Raw genomic sequence first — 17,369 nt, 5'->3', positions numbered from 1 at the left:
TAAGTGGTTTTGTGTAAGTTGAATCATAATAGACTATGTTTTATAAAATTTACTCTCAATATAAATTTAGTAAATCGCACTTCTGAATATATGAATGCGGTGGGTATGTCTTGTGTAATCGGATAAAAAAATTTCCTAATCTGTTTGGCACAGCTCCAGCTTCAGCTCCTCTCCTCCTGGAGCTGGAGCTCAGCCAAACAGTTTTAGCTCTACCAAAAATGGGAGCGGAGCTGAGTGGAGCTCTATCACAAAATAAACTAGAGTTATGAAGCTGGATTTAGACAGCTTCACAACTCCACTCCAGACCTAACTCTTAAAGCTAAATCTAGCAGTTGGAACTGTAACAAACAGGCTGTAACGGCACCGTAATAAACCCAACGTCCTAGCTGGAACAAATTTCTTATTTGTCAATAGAAAAGTTGAGGTCGCGACTCGCGAGTATATGAGGTGGAAGGATAGGTTTATTTATCATTAATCCTTTTAATTTCACTTAAGTCAAAAAGAAAAAAATCTATACTCCGTAGTGCTTAGCTCAGCAAGACGACGAATTTAGAAAGCAGAGACTCCTGCGCCGCTACAGCAAAGCAAAGCATCTCGCGCCCTAGCCAAGCCAGCCATGGCGCCGTCGTCGAGGAAAGAGAGGGCGGCGGAGGCGAGGGCGAGCACCTCCAAGCCGTCTCCTGCGCCGGCCCCGGCGCCGGCGGTCCAGGTGCAGCGGCGGCCGGTGGGCGGGGGCCGGTGGACGAGCCGCCGGATATCGTTCTACGCCTCCCGCGCCTTCTTCCTCCTCATCATCCTCCAGATCCCGCTCTTCAGGTCGCCCCCTTCTCCCCTCCCCCAATCCCCTCTGATTTACCTCTGTTTCCGTGTCGATCGTGCGCTGAATCTTAGCTAACTCAAGAACGCCTGATTAATCTCGTGGACGCTGGTGCTGCTTGGCGACTTGGGGCGTGATTACCAGATCAAGAACGGCTGGGACGCAGCACACATTCGTGTAGGGGATGCAGGGTACGGGCCTTAGATAGGCATAATTGTGGTAGAATTCCATCGAATTCCTCGATTCCATGCAAAGCCTACTGCCCTAAATGTTGTGTTGATGGGGAAAGGTAGGCGGTGTACTCACATCTCGTCAGTTACCCTTGTTGGACAAGAAGCTGTTAAAGCCTCCATAGTTTCAAGCGGTTAAAAGCAGCCATAGTTTCTCGATGTGCAGGGTTTCAGTCCTCGGGCCGAAAAGCATGATTCAGGTTGCAAAATTTGGTAGAAGGCGAGTTCAAATTAGGCAAAATTTGCCACAGGACACTCAAAAAATGTGTAATTGGCTGAGAGACACCGCAAAAACGTGACACGGCTAATGGACACTACAAAAAAAATTTGTGTAATTAGCTATAGGACACCAGAGACAATATTTTATAATTTTTGGTCAAAAGAGGTGAGCAATTTTTCGAAATGGCGAGATTGCCCTTGGCGCCATCTTCCTCCACCTGAAATCACAAAATTAGCTGGGAGCAGCCGCCGCGCAAGGTTGTCGACGGCGAGGCAGGAGGAGGCCGCGGCGGCGTGGAGCGCGTAGAGGAGGCGGCTGCGCGCGAGGCCGGCGACGGCGGCGGCCGCGCGCGAGGCCTGCGATGGCGAGGCAGGAGGCGGCCGCGCGCGAGGCTGGCGATGGCGGCGGCCGCGCGTGAGGCCTGCGACGGCGGCGGCCGTGGCGGCGCGGAGCACGGGCAGGAGGCGGCTGTGCGCGAGGCCTGCGACGACGATGGTGGCCGCACGCGAGGCCTGCGACGGCGGCCGCCGCGGCGGCGCGGAGCGCGCCGAAGAGGCGGCCGCGCGCGAGGCCCGCGACGGCCGCGGCCGCGGCGGCGCGGAGCGCGTGGCAGGAGGTGTCCGCGCGCGACGGCGGCGGCCGTGGCGGCGCGGAGCACGGGCAGGAGGTGGCCGCGCGCGAGGCCGGCGACTTGAACGGTTGCTGGCACCCTTGCTGTAGAAGAGCTTACGCACGGGCACGGTGGCCATGTCCATCTCGGTGACCACGGCCTTCTTCGTCGCTGGCTTCTTCAAAACGCTCTGCTGCTTGCCTGCTTCTGTTGCGCAACAGCAGTTGTTGACCAGCCGCCGACGCCGACGCCGACGAGGTCGCGCAGGCGCCAGCGCCGCGATGATGAGGACGACGACTCCGCCAGCGGAGGCACTCTTGGGAACCTGTCGTGGATGGGCGAGCCATGGGAGGAAGATGGCGCCAGGGGCAATTTCGCCATTTCAAAAAATTTCTCACCGCTTTTGACCCATAAATTATAAAATATTGTCTCCGGTGTCCTATAGCTAATTACACAATTTTTGTAGTGTCCATCAGCCGTGTCACGTTTTTACGGTGTCTCTCAGCCAATTACACATTTTTTGAGTGTCCTGTAGCAATTTTTTTTTTTGCGGGGAATCCTGTAGCAAATTTTGCCTTCAAATTAATCTAGTTTTGTACTGACGTGGGAAATTGTGTCTATATTCTGATAGAACTCGGTAAGAGTCAGGTTGTGACTTGATGAGACCATATCTTGGTTCCCCTTAAACCCTGGATCGGCTTGTTCTTTTTTGTCCTGAATCGAATAGTTTCTTGCTACGGTTTCTGTCATAAATTTACCAATATGAGCAAACCATGTAGCGCTCTCAACTATGGTTGCCTCAAAATGGATCCTGTATGCATATCACTACTTGCCAGTAGGTTTGATTTTAGTGCATAGGTGTGTATGGTAGTAACAGATTAATGTGGTAGTTCAACTTCTTCCCTGCTATTGCTAGATTGATGGGCTACTTTTTTGTTGCCATTCCTGACTGCTCAATGTGGTTCAGTTTTGGACTGGATCTACGTAGAGGGAATTCTCTCCTATCTTTTCATATATTACATTGTTTCATAAGAGTCCTATAATTTCATATCAAGATTTTCCCATACCTGTACACGTGCTAGTGCTTTTATCTGGACTCGCCTTTTCCTCCTGAGCATGGATTCTAGGAAATTGTATGTTACTTTGCTTCTGTAACCATGCTTGCTTATTTTACCAAATTACATTTTAGTTTATTGCTTAAGGTTGTCATGATTGATAAGGTCGATTTTGGAAACTAAAATACTTGGAAGTACTTTTCTGAGTAGGACGATAAATATACTAAGTAGATTCTGCTTACCTTCTTCTGCCATTTCAGGGTCCCTTGTAGAGCAGGCACATGCACAACGCCCATTCAAGTTACATCTTCGCAGTTGGTCTCAAATGAGATATTCCCACCATCTGTTGTGAAAGCCCTTCTCTTCCCTGGGGCTATAGCAAGCAACCTTACTAAGAGCATGACATTTCCTAGGTGGAATGACCTGTTTGATATTTACAATTTGACAGAAGCCAAGACCGCTTCAGCAGTAATTGATCTCCAGCGTCTAGAGGTACTCTTTTTTTTTTTTTAATAACTGGCCAACTTTCTTAAGCAGATAATTGTGACAATTGTTACACTTTACTCTCTTTCTCACTTCTCAACCAGATTCTTGCTGGAAGCTACTTCTGTGCTGCTGGAGCACTTGTTGGTGTCATAAACCCTGGGAGGATGACCTTGTTTGGTACCCTTTTGGTTATCTGGGGTCTAGTGAAAGAAGCGCTCTTTGGGAAACCGGTGAACAGTGATCCAACACAATCAGTTCATGTTTATCCGACCATTTTAATTGCACTGATTTGTGCATTCTTGTCAATAACTTACAATGTAAAGAAGACAGTAAGAAATAGTCAGTCTGTTTCAATCACTAAGCCTCTGCAAAGTTCTGCCAAGTCGAAACTGAAGTAGACACTTCATTGTCTATTTGCCCCTTCATCCTTGTAGTTCATTTCCACAAATTTATTGTTGAAGACTGGCCCAAAGGATAACACTACTGTGGTTCTTGTGTACCACTTTGAATACTGTAACCTTCAGTTTTCACCTTTGTATCAAAGACTTATATCTATAACTTTTATTGCAAGCATATTCACTTTAATTTCCCTCGTATTTATTTATGTATATGCTGTTTACACTGTTAAGACTACTGGCATCATGTCACCCTTCCTCTTGAAGGATGATATTTTATCTTTTTGTAAATTCCATCTATTACTTGCTATAACCTATAGCTCTGAAGTTCTCAGATACATGGGAAGTTTTCCCACAGTATAACTTGTTCAATATTCATTTTCTTTGTCAGTACAATCTTGCTTTAATCCTCTGATAAATCAAGAATTTATGATTACCATTTTAGTTTAACTATTTAAGTTTCCCAGTAACTTTGTTTTCACCTATATTCTCACACTGGCCCAATGGACGATGTGTCCTTCTATTTTATTCTGCATTTGGAATTCTACACAAGAAGTACTTTCTGAACTGTTAGCTGATGAATCGAACAAAATGGAGTTGAAGAGGACAGGACACATGTATCTGTCAGAATTTGCTCTATCATGAAGTGATACATCATTAGCGGCAGTACTGCTGTCCTAGCATTTGTATACTTGTATTGTGTAAAGAAGGGCAAGAATCAAGGCTGCATGTGCAAGTGGCTCGTCTCCTATCTCTTGCTCTCTGTTGATGTCTGGTTGATGATGAGATCAGAGGAAAGGAGACAGGCTGAGCCCCACCCAAACCCCATGTGAGCATTGTCCTTTTAACCTGTCTGTATTTTTGTACACTCTGCTGCTTGCCCTTCTGGTGAAACCAGACCTGAACTCTTTTATCTACCCGACTGCAGCCTGAAGCTGATTAACAAGTCTGAAGAAGCAAACAATGCCACGGAGCTACTGGATTTGTCATGTAGAAGGGGCTGAAGAGATAAGCTGATTCGGTCGAAATGTTAGGTGGTTTCTCAAGTCAGCTATCATAGTCTTCTAGAATGCTCTTCTTGTCAGATTTCTCTCTTGGCAAGAGATAAAAACAGGCATAGGCTCCTCTTCAATAATTGAGATCCCTTCTCTCTATGTTACTTCCTCCTGCTGTCATAATGATTGCTATGGTTAGCCTGTCAAGGTTATACATGAGCCTATTTGGTTCTTGTTTTTACTAGTATAAGTGGTTGCTTAAGATCTAAAACTATCCTTCCACCTAGACTACATTAGCCTCTGCTAGCCTAATTTGTCAAGAAGCCCTGCTTTTGCAGTTCACATTCTTCCCAAGCCTTCCTACAGACTGCTGTTCAGACTTCAGTTCCATGGTTCAGATGTCTATACAGAGGTCAGTTGTTCTTCTGTTACTTCTTGAAATTAATTTTAGCATTTACTGGTGTTTAGTGTATTCAGACTTCGAGAGCTATGGCAAAATGACTCAAAAATGTTTGCAGGGCTGCAACCATTTCACCTCCTTGTTCCTTATCCTTGCCATTTGATTGTGTGAGTGGTACAAGTAGAAGATTTGCCTCATGTAGATCCCAGTATTCATGCTTTGCCTATAGTGAAAGACTATCTCCAAATGTTTTGAAGACCAACAGTGTCGTCGATCCCTCTGAACCGAAGATTTTGGATGCGAGTTCTTCTGCTTCAAGAACTGGACAATATAGTGCAACTACTCATCTATCAGGTACAATTGGAGTAATGGGAATATCTGCCTCTTCCTCTCTCAGATTCTTACAGAAGCTTGTGCATTGGAGTACTCGTGATGGAGAAGAGGCACCTCCCTTTCTCGTGTGTAATGATCCACTTCTTAAGAAGGAGCTCATGTCATCTCAAAATTCACAGCGCCCTTCCGACTGTAACACTGCTCTTGGGAAGTTAAGGCTGAGGAGGCTCCTCTTGGAGAAATCTGGAGTATGCTGCATTGCCATGCCATGTAATACCTTACATGCCTACCATGATGAAATTTCACAAGGATGCTCTGTACCTTCCCTCCATATTGGTGATTGTGTTGTAAAGGAACTCAAATCGGCAAACTTAAAACCTGTTGAATATGGAAGTAATGTTTGTGTCGGAATTCTATGTACAGACAATACATTGAATGCAAAGTGTTATCTAAATAAGCTGGAGAGCCAGGTAAGACATCTTTTATTTGGTCATCAATCATCGTTTTTGCAACAACATATTTATTTCTTTTTCTTAAACAAACTACTATATATTTAATTTAAATTTAATGTTTACAAATAAGTAGCTTTATTGCAAATGAAATAGTAAGATGTAGACAAAATGCTTGTTTCCTACCTTGCTCAGTTTGCAAAATTTTAGCAATCAATATTTCAGGCCTTCATTTGGAAACATCTATATGACAACCAAAGCACTTCATATATGTTCCACCTGTTAGGCAACTCATGTCCTATATCAGTAACGAATGATCAGATTTTCTTTTCCCAGTTTGCTTTGCACTGGTATACTTTCTTTTACATGACAGGCCAGTTTACAAAAAGATTGACAACCACAGATCTTATGCCGATTGTAGTCTGCCCATTCCCGATTTGCCAATCCCATGATAACTTGTCCATTTCCAATTTGTCATATTATTGATATCCCTTTAGACATTCTAGTTGACATTTTCCTTCAATACTGTACACCCATCCCATCCAATTGGCAGCATATGGTTATGTTGTTTTGTTCTTAAATTCCATTTTCACAGGGTTTTGAGGTGCTGCTTCCAGATAAAGCTTCATTGGAGCACACGGTATTACCAGCCATCGGCGCTTTTAGGAGAGGGGACATGGAAGGTGCAAGAAATCTGTTGCGAATATCACTACAGGTTATGTTCGTGAGGGCTGTCAATACAATAATCCTTGCATCTGATGACTTTGTTGGTATATTACCTGATGATGACCCACTGCTCAAGAAATGCATAGACCCAATGGATGCTTTGGTTAGAGAGACCATCATGTGTGCAAGAACAGATAGCCTGAGACCATGATATCCTTCAAAGTGATGCTGGTTCCTTGTACAGTTTGCAAGTAGTAGATGTTTTCATTTTTTATCTCCAGCGAGCACACATGTAAATTTTAGGATCAGAGAAGAATTCACTATTCATCACAAGTCAATATCATTAATAGTACAGTGTATTATGCAGTGTGATCTGGGTATGCATTATGCCTTGCTGCTAAGTCAAGAAAGATGCCGAGTCCATCTGCGAGTTCAGATTTTGTCAGATGTGTTTGTGGCCTGGCCACACCAGGGAAAACTTCAAACAAGAATCTAGAAATCAAATAGATGATGTGGATGTTTCTGTGGATCAGCCTGTAGATAGAACAAATGAAGACATCGTCGAATCTTAACTGCGCAGAAGGAGCACCTTTCTTTTTCAGATAAGTAGCAACTGCCTTGACATCTGAGATCACAGTTATTCAGTAACATCTCCCTCTTGTCAAAAATATATCCCCATCAGAAAGAATGCAGCCTCATGCTCTTCCAAACACTTCTACAAGGCGTGTTCAGACTTCAGAGCCTGTATGGTAACACAGTTATCAGAAAGTTATCAGTGTGTTTTTTTTTTCAGAAGTTGTAACAGAGATGATGCTTCCATTTTGACTTGGGAAAGCCAATCTGAGTGGGCCTGTTCACTGGTATTCCAAGAGAATCTGGTGATTGGTGTGGAGGAGGAGGGGGAGGGGCTTGAATGTTCTGTGCACAGGTGGGATTGCAAAAGGTGTGCACAATGAGTGAGCAATGATTCAGGCTGTCTGCAGGGGCCTTCACCAAACAAGTGGCTACCCTTTCTCCCATGCAGGAACCAGGGACAAAAAGAAAGGAAGCACAGGGGACAATGCAACACCAATTGGGCCTTCCTCTCTCTGTTCTTCAGGGTAAGCAAAGGCACCAATGCTTAACCCAAGATTGATCATATCAGACCCTGTGCTGGAGAAATAAACAACTCCAGCATCATGCTATTGTGCTGTGATATATTTGTATACATATTCAGATATGGCTTTGTTTTTTAAGTTCTTCGGTCGTCGCGGTCGGGATATTTATTCCATTATCATAAGAAATAATAACAATACTACATACATATTCAGATGTTCTGATGCTTCATGACCGATCACACACTTTTCTTTTCTCCTCTTCACAAAAGGGGAAGAGGAGATCAGGAGAAAGAATAGTGCTATCTTCCATTCAGTCTGAAATGATTTGAGGAAGCATCTGAAGATAGTGTAATGCTAGAGCTACAGAAAGCCTTTGCAATGTGTTTGTGTGTGTGTGTGGAATGTGGATTGCCTGTGTGCGGCTGCTCTGCTGCCATTTTGAGTGTTGAGGTTTTGTTGCTTGATGAATTGATGATGATGATGATGATGCCCAAAGTGGTAATAATGCTCTGCATCTCGATCACCTTGCTTTTACAAGTAAAGCAGCGCCATGATTGTTCCCTGGAATCTTATCCAACTATACCTCCACACACACACAATTCTTCTTGTTCATCTCTCCCTCTATAGATTTGTGAATTCCAATTGAAAGCAAAGCTATGCTTCTAGTATCAATCAGTTGAGAGAGAGAGAGAGAGAGAGAGAGAGAGAGAGATGAACAAGAGGTGGTCACATCGATCGAGCAGCAATCTGATTGAGAAAACATTCGCTTGTGGCTGCGATAATTCGCTGTCGCCTCTTTGTTCCCTGTACATGATAAATATAATAAATATATAATAATGGCGAAGCACTAATTCGGCTTTGCATATGCGATGAACAATTAGCAGGAAAGGGAGAAGGCATCTGTTTATGGATAGATTTCTGCCAAATTTGTACGCCACCGGGATTGCAGTTACAGTCAAACGATTAGGAATAATCCATGTCATGCTCCATCCACATACTACATTTGTTCATCAAGCATTCTAATTCTTCTTTCTCGCAAAGTAGACTTAGAGTTAAGTGTAACTAAGAGAGTGAAAGACGGGGCAAATCACAGGCCAACTCGCATTTTTGCTTTCTTAATTATCTGCCTTTTATTGGGAAAAAAAAGAGGAAGACTGATCAGTCATCAGCCACAATTTTGTGCCGTTTTTGTGTTTTTTTAGTACCGTTACCGCTCTTACAAATGAAAAAAAACCCTCAGGTTATCGAGGGTTATTCTAAAAAAAAATAGAAAAAAGAAAACCCTGAAGGGCATGACCGGTGGCCGATCAATCTTGTCCGTCGATCTTCGATCTCGTAAATTTTATTTCCCTTTCATTTCTTCTCAGTGCAAGGCATATATCATATATGTCAGATCAATCAACTGAAAAGAGTAGAGAAAGAAGAGAAGAGAAAACTGAATCAGATGAGATCATATATTTAGCAGCAGTTTGTCACTGTCAAATTGCAAATGTGCCATCATGTGGGTAGCTTACCGTAGTATCTGGGGAAATTGCACCGGAAGCACTCGGTTCTGTTAGCGTAGTTCTGCACGTTGCATTCCATTCTGCAAAATCACCAAAACATGTAAATATGCATCAGCACTAACATTCCATATATATATATATATATATACTTCTTCAGAACAGATGATAACATTCACATTCAGAACTATTATCAATGCTGGTCGATCAGTTTTTTTTAAACAAAGCTTGAGGTGTCGTAATTAAACATCTTGATCAGCAGTGGTAGTAACTAAAACAAGGAATGCAGAACTGACACGTCAAGAGGTAATATTCCAGTTGGCATGCAGCTCCGGATTCTGTTGGGCATAGAATCTTTGGACTAGACACATGCATGCTTTAGTTTAGCGTTTCCTTTTTAAACACATATAACTAATACTATTAATGTTCAAAAAAACAACTAATACTATTTTCACAGAGACATGCTCGATCGTGGCAAAAGAACAATTTGCACACTTATGCATGCATCTCCGTGCAATCTAATTAAATTAATCAGCTAATGTGATTAGCCAGAGGCAGAGCATGCTGCATTCCCAAGCAGCCACCTCCGCCTCTTAAAATAAAAAAGAAATATAAGACGTATTTTGTTTCGTTAGGACAAGACTTAGACTTGAACGAGCTAGGAACAACTAATGAAGTATGAAATTACCTGGGGCAGATCCAGTCGCCGTTCTTCCAGCCGGCCTGGGAGGCGACGGAGAAGCCCCAGCCCTGGGCGACGGCGGCGGCGGAGTCGTTCTTGGCGGCGCCGCACTTGAAGCAGCTGCCGCGGCTGGCGTAGTTGTTGACGGCGCAGCAGCGGCAGCACCAGTCGCCGGGCTTCACCTCCCACCCGCCGCCCATGGCGGCGTAGTCCGTCCGCTCCACCCCGAGCTTCGCCTCCCCGCACCGCTGGCACGCCTCCCTCTTGCAGAAGTTCACGTACTGGCACGACCTGCAGCTCCAGTCCCCCGGCTTCCTCATCGCCATCGCCGCCGCCTTCGTCTCCATCTCTATCTACCTATCTATCTATCTATCTATCTATCGAGCAAATAGAATGTACAAGAAGAAGAAGAAGAAGAAGAAGAAGAAGAAGAAGAAGATGATGGTCGTTATCGAGCAAAGAGCAGAGCAGAGAGAGCTGAGCTAGCTGGAGCAGACTGGAATGCTGCTCAGCAGCTAGCTAGCAAGCTTGCTTGCTTGAGCTTGAGCTCTGATGAATGGATGGATGGATGGAGGCTTGGGTTTGGAAGGGGAGGTGGCGCGGGCTTTTATATAGGGTTTGGTGATGCACTGGAGCTTAGGTGATGAGCTAGGCCAGTTGAGTTGGGGCCCAAGTAAAGCCGCGCACCGGGGGAAGAAGCATCCATTCGTCCATCTCTGCTAGCTGCATGTTATGTTGTTGTTGGTAGTAATATTGTGCGTGCATGCATGCATGTCTTGTCTAGCTGCCTGCTGGCTATAGGCTACATATGCTCCCTTTTGGGCTGAGCTAGCTAGCTCTCCCATAACTGGGGAATCTCCAGGATTGATGGGACTTGTGAATTCTCTGCCAATTAACAAGTGTGAATAAATGAATTATTGAAAATGAATAGGAGCCTACAAGGTCAGGCCTTTGCCTTTCCAGCTTTGATTATCTTTGGTTATGTGCATGCATGCATGGCTGTGTTTATATATTCATGTGAGGGATAGAATTTGTGGTTGTTGACATGGAGTAAATTTAGTAAAACGGCGCAAACTTTCACAAAACTATAAATAAATTAATCAAGTTATACTTCCTCTGTTTCAAAATGTAAGATGCGGTTGTTTTGGAGTCAAACTTAAAAAAACTGACTTACAGCAAAAACTAAAACATCTTAAATTTTAGAAAAGGGGATAGCAATGTTGAAAACTATATATTTAGCCATAAATTTAGCAAAACTCTTGAGATCCATGGAAATAATGGTGGATAAAATCTCTAATTAAGACCTTAGTATTTGATCATAAATGTTCGCTTTAGGTATATAGTTTGGAGTACACATTTCACTTTGAACTAAAAATATATTGACAAATGTTACACACAACTAATGGATCGATCAAGTCGTGCCCATGTTTTTACTTAACACCAGGTTTTCTACTTTATTGATTGGACCAGAGTTCATGAATAAACCCCACCACGATGGCTTCAGCGCAAGTACGGGCAAGGTGTAGGTGACTTGTAGCATTGCTCCACCCCTGCTAGGTCATGAGATCAATCAATCAATGTTCTAACCTATTCCATCCTCTCTTTTGCTCTAGCTACCACCATGAAAAAAACGAGTAGGAATTATGCGCCATTAATGATGGCTAGAGCAGGAAGTTGGGATGGGGGAGGGGTTGGGAAAAATAGACATGCATGGACACATGAATGAATAGTCTAGGCATCTTGCCCATCAGCTATGGTGATGGTGCTTTGTCTGAATTTAGGAACTGAATAATGGTTCCAATTCCTTTCAAAAGTGGAGGGTTGCTTGATCAAATACTATCTAAGTACTTCCTCCGCGTCCTAAAATATAGCTACTTGTAGTGTTTAAATTTTATTTTAAAATACAGCTACTTCTAGAGTAAGAAGAGATATTTGTAGTGATGAAATGTCAAAAATACCCTTCTTCTTCACCATACCGACCAATCAGGACAATTAATGAAGGAAAATTTAGTCTTTTTACCTCTTTTTTTAGTTATCTCTATGAAAAACTCTAGAAAGTAAGGTAGATAGTATGAGATGATTCTTCTAAGCTATATGTTTAATGTTATGATTTATTTATAGAATAAACTAAATTAATATGTGCTTATATATCCAACAGTAATAAATATTTGTATTGGCCAATACTCATCCCATTCAAATCAACATTGAGATTTAACTTGCCTTTCCACATCTATTATATTGGCGAGTGATGCACACCATATATAAAAGAAGTCACCTCAGCAATACGTGTCCTATTTTTCCTTGGTACATTCAATTTTCCTGACAACAGTCCTTTAACTCTCGTAACCGGGGACATTTGACCATGAAAAGCGGAAACGCTGAATTGCAAGGTAAAAAAGTACATGAAAAAAATTTTTTTTGCGAGAAAAAAGAAAAAAATGTTTTATGGTTATCCGACACAGGAAATTACAAGTCTCTAAAACCTAAGCAGTGAATTAACTTTCTTGCGGGCGATTGTCAGGAAATCTGGTAGGAATCACAGTACACTTCGTTGTTGGTTAACAGTTGACAAAGTAAAATTCCCCCTTGCAATTGCAGATTATCCTAATGATTCATGCATGAGGATTTACCATATATATCTAGCAAAATGTTTCATGATAGAGTGAACTATATATTACCATATTTTGCTTCCTCGGTAGATAGAATTGAGAGAAGACTCTCTGCTACCTCAGTTTTTCTATCTTATGGAAATAAACTTACTATGGTTAATTCAGTTTTCTATTCCTACCAACCTACTATATGTGTACTTTGAAGTTGCCTAAAACAATAATTGACAATATTGATCGAGGAAGGAGACACCGTCTTTAGAGAGGTTATGATGTCAATTCCAATAAGAAGTCATTGGCTGTTTGGGACAAGGTTTGCAAACCTAAGACAAAGGGGGTTCTTGGGGTTATCAATCTTACAATCCAGAACCTCCTTCTAAAGTATCTAGACAAGTTCTATGATAGCAAGAATTTGCCCCGGGTCAATCTTATTTGATCCTCTTATTATAGAAACGGAGTGCCTCACTTATCCACCCTCAAGGGGTCTTTTCGGTGGAAGGATGTTTGCAATTTGATAGATTTCATTGGAGGCATTGCCAGATGTTTAATAGGAGATGGAGTTTCATGCTCTTTTTGGAATGATGGACCTCCTCTTTCTATCCATATGCCAAGACTGTCTTCTTTTGTTTTGAATGCAAAGATCCCAGTCACAATTTTCTTTCAATTTAGTTGGAAGATAATTTTCACTTGCCCCTATCTCAAGAAGCTTATCTTAACTTGTAGTCTTTGAAAGTTTTGCTTAAAGAGGTAAGCTTGTCACAGGAAAATGATACATGGGCATATATTTGGGGTAATTTGAAGTACAGGTCACAGAAGTTTTACATTCTTAATTTTAGAGTTTTGCAACCACCTCAGCATTTCCTTTGGTTACGGAAGAGTAAGACAGGTCAAAGTGTTTGGTTGGTTACTACTCATGGAAAGATTAAATATAAAGTATATGCTGGATCATAAACATTGTGCTCCTCCAAACTGTGACCTCCAATGCGTGTTTTGTTCAACTCAATCTTTGGAAATCTTAATCATCTTTTTTTTTTCCAATGCCCTTTCTCAGTGAGATTTTGGAATATCTTAGATATTGTTTGGGACACCTCTTTGACACTAGATAGCATGGTGGTGGAAGCCAGAGATAGATACCATGGCCATTACTTTATGGAAAAATTCTTATTTGAGACATGAAATATTTGGAAGCAAAGGAATGGGTTTATTTTTGAAAATACTCATCCTTGTTTGTCTTCTTGGAGATAACTCCCTAAGGCTGATCTCCTCCTTTTGTTGTTTAGGTTGAATGAGAGAGATAAGAATGTAGTTTTGAGTTGAATTAGATTGTTGTAATTTTTTTCTTTTTTCCTGTACTTGTTTTCTTTCTTTAATAAAAATCTATTTAACAACGGGGCCTCCTATGCTGTAATTTCTTTAAAAAAAACTATATATTGCCATGAAGGTCTCACTACTAGAAAAATCATTTTTCCCAACGTGGGAGTCTTATTTTCGCAGGCAGACATGACCCTTAGAGCCAAATGACCGCCTACAAAAATATAAATCGAGATGAAATTTGATGTCCGCCTGCGAAAATATTTTCACAGGCGGACCACTTAAGCGGCGCCTGCGAATGATTTTCGCAGGCGCCGCATCATTTTCGTAGGCGCCACTTAAGTGGTCCGCCTACGAAAAAAAACTTGAATATAAATAGACTCGGCATAGGAGGAGATTTTTTCTAAGTCTCCACACCTCACCACTCACGGCCGGCAAGCTTATCCATTCAACCCCTCAGTCCCTCAGCTCTCTCATCCCCTCCCCCTCACCTCTCCTCTTCTCCCCACCTCAACGGCCGGCCTCTCCCCTCCCCTCACCTCTCCTCCTCTCCCGGCGGCGGCGGCGGGCGGTGGCGGCGGAGGGCAGCGGCGGCGCGCTCCCGGCCCCTCCCTCCCAGATCTGGCCGGAAGGGGGCAGGGGCAGCACGGCGGCGGGCGGTGGCGGCGAGGAGGGTCGAGGCGGCGGCACGGCCACGGCGGCGAGGGCAGTTGAGGCGGCGGCGGCGGCTCCCGGCCGCCCCTCCCTCCCAGAACTGGAGTAACGACGGCGGGCCGTGGCCGTGCGGCGGCGGCGCGAACGATGGCGGGTCGTGGCCGTGCGGTGGCGGCGGCGGCTCCTGGCCGCCCCTCCCTCCTAGATCTGGAGTGACAACGGCGGGCCGTGGCCGTGCGGCAGCGGCTCCTGGCTGCCCCTTCCTCCCAGATCTGGAGTGACGACGGCGGGCCGTGGCTGTGTGGGGCGGCGGCGGCTCCCGGCCGCCCCTCCCTCCCAGATCCGCGTTGACGACGGCGGGCCGTGGCCTTGCGGCGGTGGCGCGGACGACGGCGGGCCGCGGCGGACGACGGCGCGGCGCGGACGTGCAGCGGCGGCGGATGATGGCTAGGCGGCGGCCATGATTTCTTGAATGTTTTTATTTGCTTTCTTCTAGAATTGATTCGGTGATTTTGGATGAACCGTGGATGAATTGATTCGGTGATTTTTGGATGAACTGGATGAATTGATTGGATTGGATGGGGAATGGGTGGGAACTGGATTGGGAACGGGAAGCTACCGTCGGAAACGGCGGTGGCTGCCCATTTTTTTTAGCTCTCGAAGCTATTTTCGCAGGCAGACCTGTTGCGCGCCTGTGAAAATCAACTATTTTCGCAGGCGTTGAGGTGCAGGCGGATGGCTTGTCCGCCTGCGAAAATATGATTCGGCCGACTGGGAAAAGAATTTTTCTAGCAGTGTCTCTCCCTCTACAAATAATGATCTGTAAGTCTGTAGTGCCTCAGTCAACTTAGAAACTCTAGCTTTTCCATTCTTTAATATTTAACTAGTTTTGATTGTACAAACAACAGTTTTAGGTACACTTTCATATATTCTCTGACTTGCCTTGTTAATTTAATTATACACGGAACTAGAATAAGAATAACCGACCATGCATGCATATATATATATATGCACAAAAAAGTTTTCCATGCGTCCAAAAATGAACATATATCCAAACTGAATTATTACCTATATATATATGTATGGGCTTTCAGCTTTCTCGTGCATATATGTGCTAGCTAGGCATATGTATGCATGTGTTTTTCATGGCACATGCGTGCGTCGCAAACAAGCAAACTAATAACCCGCAGTTTACACATGTAATGTAATTAAAAAAAATATACACAGCGCATATGCGTGCGTCGCAAACAAGCAAACTATTAAGCTGCAGTTTATCCACGTGTAACTAAAAGAAAAAAAAATCAAAGCATGGGATCGAATCACACCGTACTAGAAATATCAGACATGAAAATATGCACGCAGTTCATGCTAGTTCTCAACCGATATATTTATAGGGGTAAACGAAATTTGATGAAATATATTTATTTTGAATGACTTAAGTATTGTGGATACTGATAAGCATTTTCATATCTTTGATTTAGAAATTTTAGATTATATAGATTTGTGAATTTCGTTATAGTATCTTGCAAGATACTAATAATAGGGCATCATATTTTTGTACACCACACTAGTCACATCGTATTTTATATCAACTCCTGAATTGGGCAGGATATTTAAAATTGTTAACTATATTAGGGTATATCACCTTTATAGGATATGATTAGATGCTTTTTGGCTATAGCTAGAAAATTGCCTTATTCTATTCGTCGTATTTAGAGCACCATATATCACGTAATTTAAACGGCAACATATCCTATGCACACAGGCCCTCACGTGTACACACGTGCACACCAACTAAAAAATATCACAAAAAAATCTAGAAAAAATCATACACATACTTTCAATTGTATTACACCTAGGGTTAAAATCTTAACATCAAATTCATTATATTTTAGCCGTAACAAAAAAAACAAAAAATCTAACAGTTTTAAGGTTGCAATTTTGTCAGAATTTTATCTTTTTTGTTATTCTCTATGTAGAATGAATTTGAAGATGCGACTTTGCACGTAGATGTAATACTATTGAAAGTACATGTATGAATTTTCCTAGAATTTTTTGTGATAATTTTTAGTTGGTGTACATGGTGTGTACACGCGAGGGCCTGTGTGTATAGGATACGCTCCCAACTTAAACAGCTATAAACTTGGGCTCCTTGCCTTTAGAACATATGGATTTTAAATAAATTAGATTTGTTCCCATAAAATTTCTGCAAATTCATCTATTCCAAAGAGGCCTTAGGGTGTATTCTACACTCCTATTCCCAAGTCCCAACTCTACTCCCTCATTTTCCATGCGCACGCTTTCTGAACCGTTAAGGGCTCGTTCGGTTCACAAGATTTTTAAAACGTAGAAATAGGAAAAACGTAGGAATACTATAGGAAATACATGTGTAAACCTATGGATTGAAAAACACAAGAATTTTTCCTATGTTGTTGAGCAAGCCAACCAAAGAAATGCAAACATTAGATTGGAGTGGATTATTTTTTCCTATGCTTTTCCTTCAAAAATGAAGGAATAGAAAACTTTCCTATAGTTTTCCTATGTTGCATTCATATGAAATGAATGGTAGTTTAAAACCTATTTCTATTCCTATGTTTTTCCTTTGCAATTCCTTTGAAACGAATAAGCCCTAAACGGTATGTATTTTTTTCAAAAAATTTCTATAGGAAATTTGATTTAAAATATCATATTTATCCATTTTCCAAGTTTTTAGCTAATATTTAATTAATCATGCCCTAATACATTGTTCCATTTTGTATGCCGGGGAAAGAGTTCCCAACCCTCAGCGCCCAACAGAGCCCAATGTTTCTCTGTCTCCATTGTTGATTTATGAAAGGCATGATAGTATCACTACTTAGTGT

The 17,369-nt window shown here is 42.7% G+C and overlaps 3 protein-coding genes across 3 annotated transcripts; 2 read left to right on the top strand and 1 right to left on the bottom strand.

Moving 5' to 3' along the window:
- The first annotated feature begins 542 nt into the window (after positions 1–542).
- On the top strand, positions 543–4,003 carry LOC4324562 (uncharacterized). Its single transcript, XM_015765694.3, has 3 exons — positions 543–816; positions 3,193–3,424; positions 3,520–4,003. The coding sequence occupies exons 1-3, from the start codon at positions 617–619 to the stop codon at positions 3,814–3,816; spliced, it is 729 nt and encodes a 242-aa protein (XP_015621180.1). The 5' UTR covers positions 543–616; the 3' UTR covers positions 3,817–4,003.
- A 738-nt stretch (positions 4,004–4,741) lies between these two features.
- On the top strand, positions 4,742–7,967 carry LOC4324561 (uncharacterized). Its single transcript, XM_015765692.3, has 3 exons — positions 4,742–5,220; positions 5,327–6,011; positions 6,586–7,967. The coding sequence occupies exons 1-3, from the start codon at positions 5,198–5,200 to the stop codon at positions 6,865–6,867; spliced, it is 990 nt and encodes a 329-aa protein (XP_015621178.1). The 5' UTR covers positions 4,742–5,197; the 3' UTR covers positions 6,868–7,967.
- An 873-nt stretch (positions 7,968–8,840) lies between these two features.
- Positions 8,841–10,655, bottom strand: LOC4324560 (uncharacterized). Its single transcript, XM_015788170.3, has 3 exons — positions 9,944–10,655; positions 9,268–9,338; positions 8,841–9,155 (listed from the first exon to the last, which is right to left on the bottom strand). The coding sequence occupies exons 1-3, from the start codon at positions 10,282–10,284 to the stop codon at positions 9,148–9,150; spliced, it is 420 nt and encodes a 139-aa protein (XP_015643656.1). The 5' UTR covers positions 10,285–10,655; the 3' UTR covers positions 8,841–9,147.
- Between the last annotated feature and the right edge of the window lie 6,714 nt (positions 10,656–17,369).

This window comes from Oryza sativa, chromosome 1 (assembly GCF_034140825.1).
Source record: "Oryza sativa Japonica Group chromosome 1, ASM3414082v1".
Classification (NCBI taxonomy): Eukaryota; Viridiplantae; Streptophyta; class Magnoliopsida; order Poales; family Poaceae; genus Oryza; species Oryza sativa.
The sequence above is the reverse complement of the archived record's forward strand: the minus strand, read 5'-3'. Positions and strand labels throughout refer to the sequence as shown.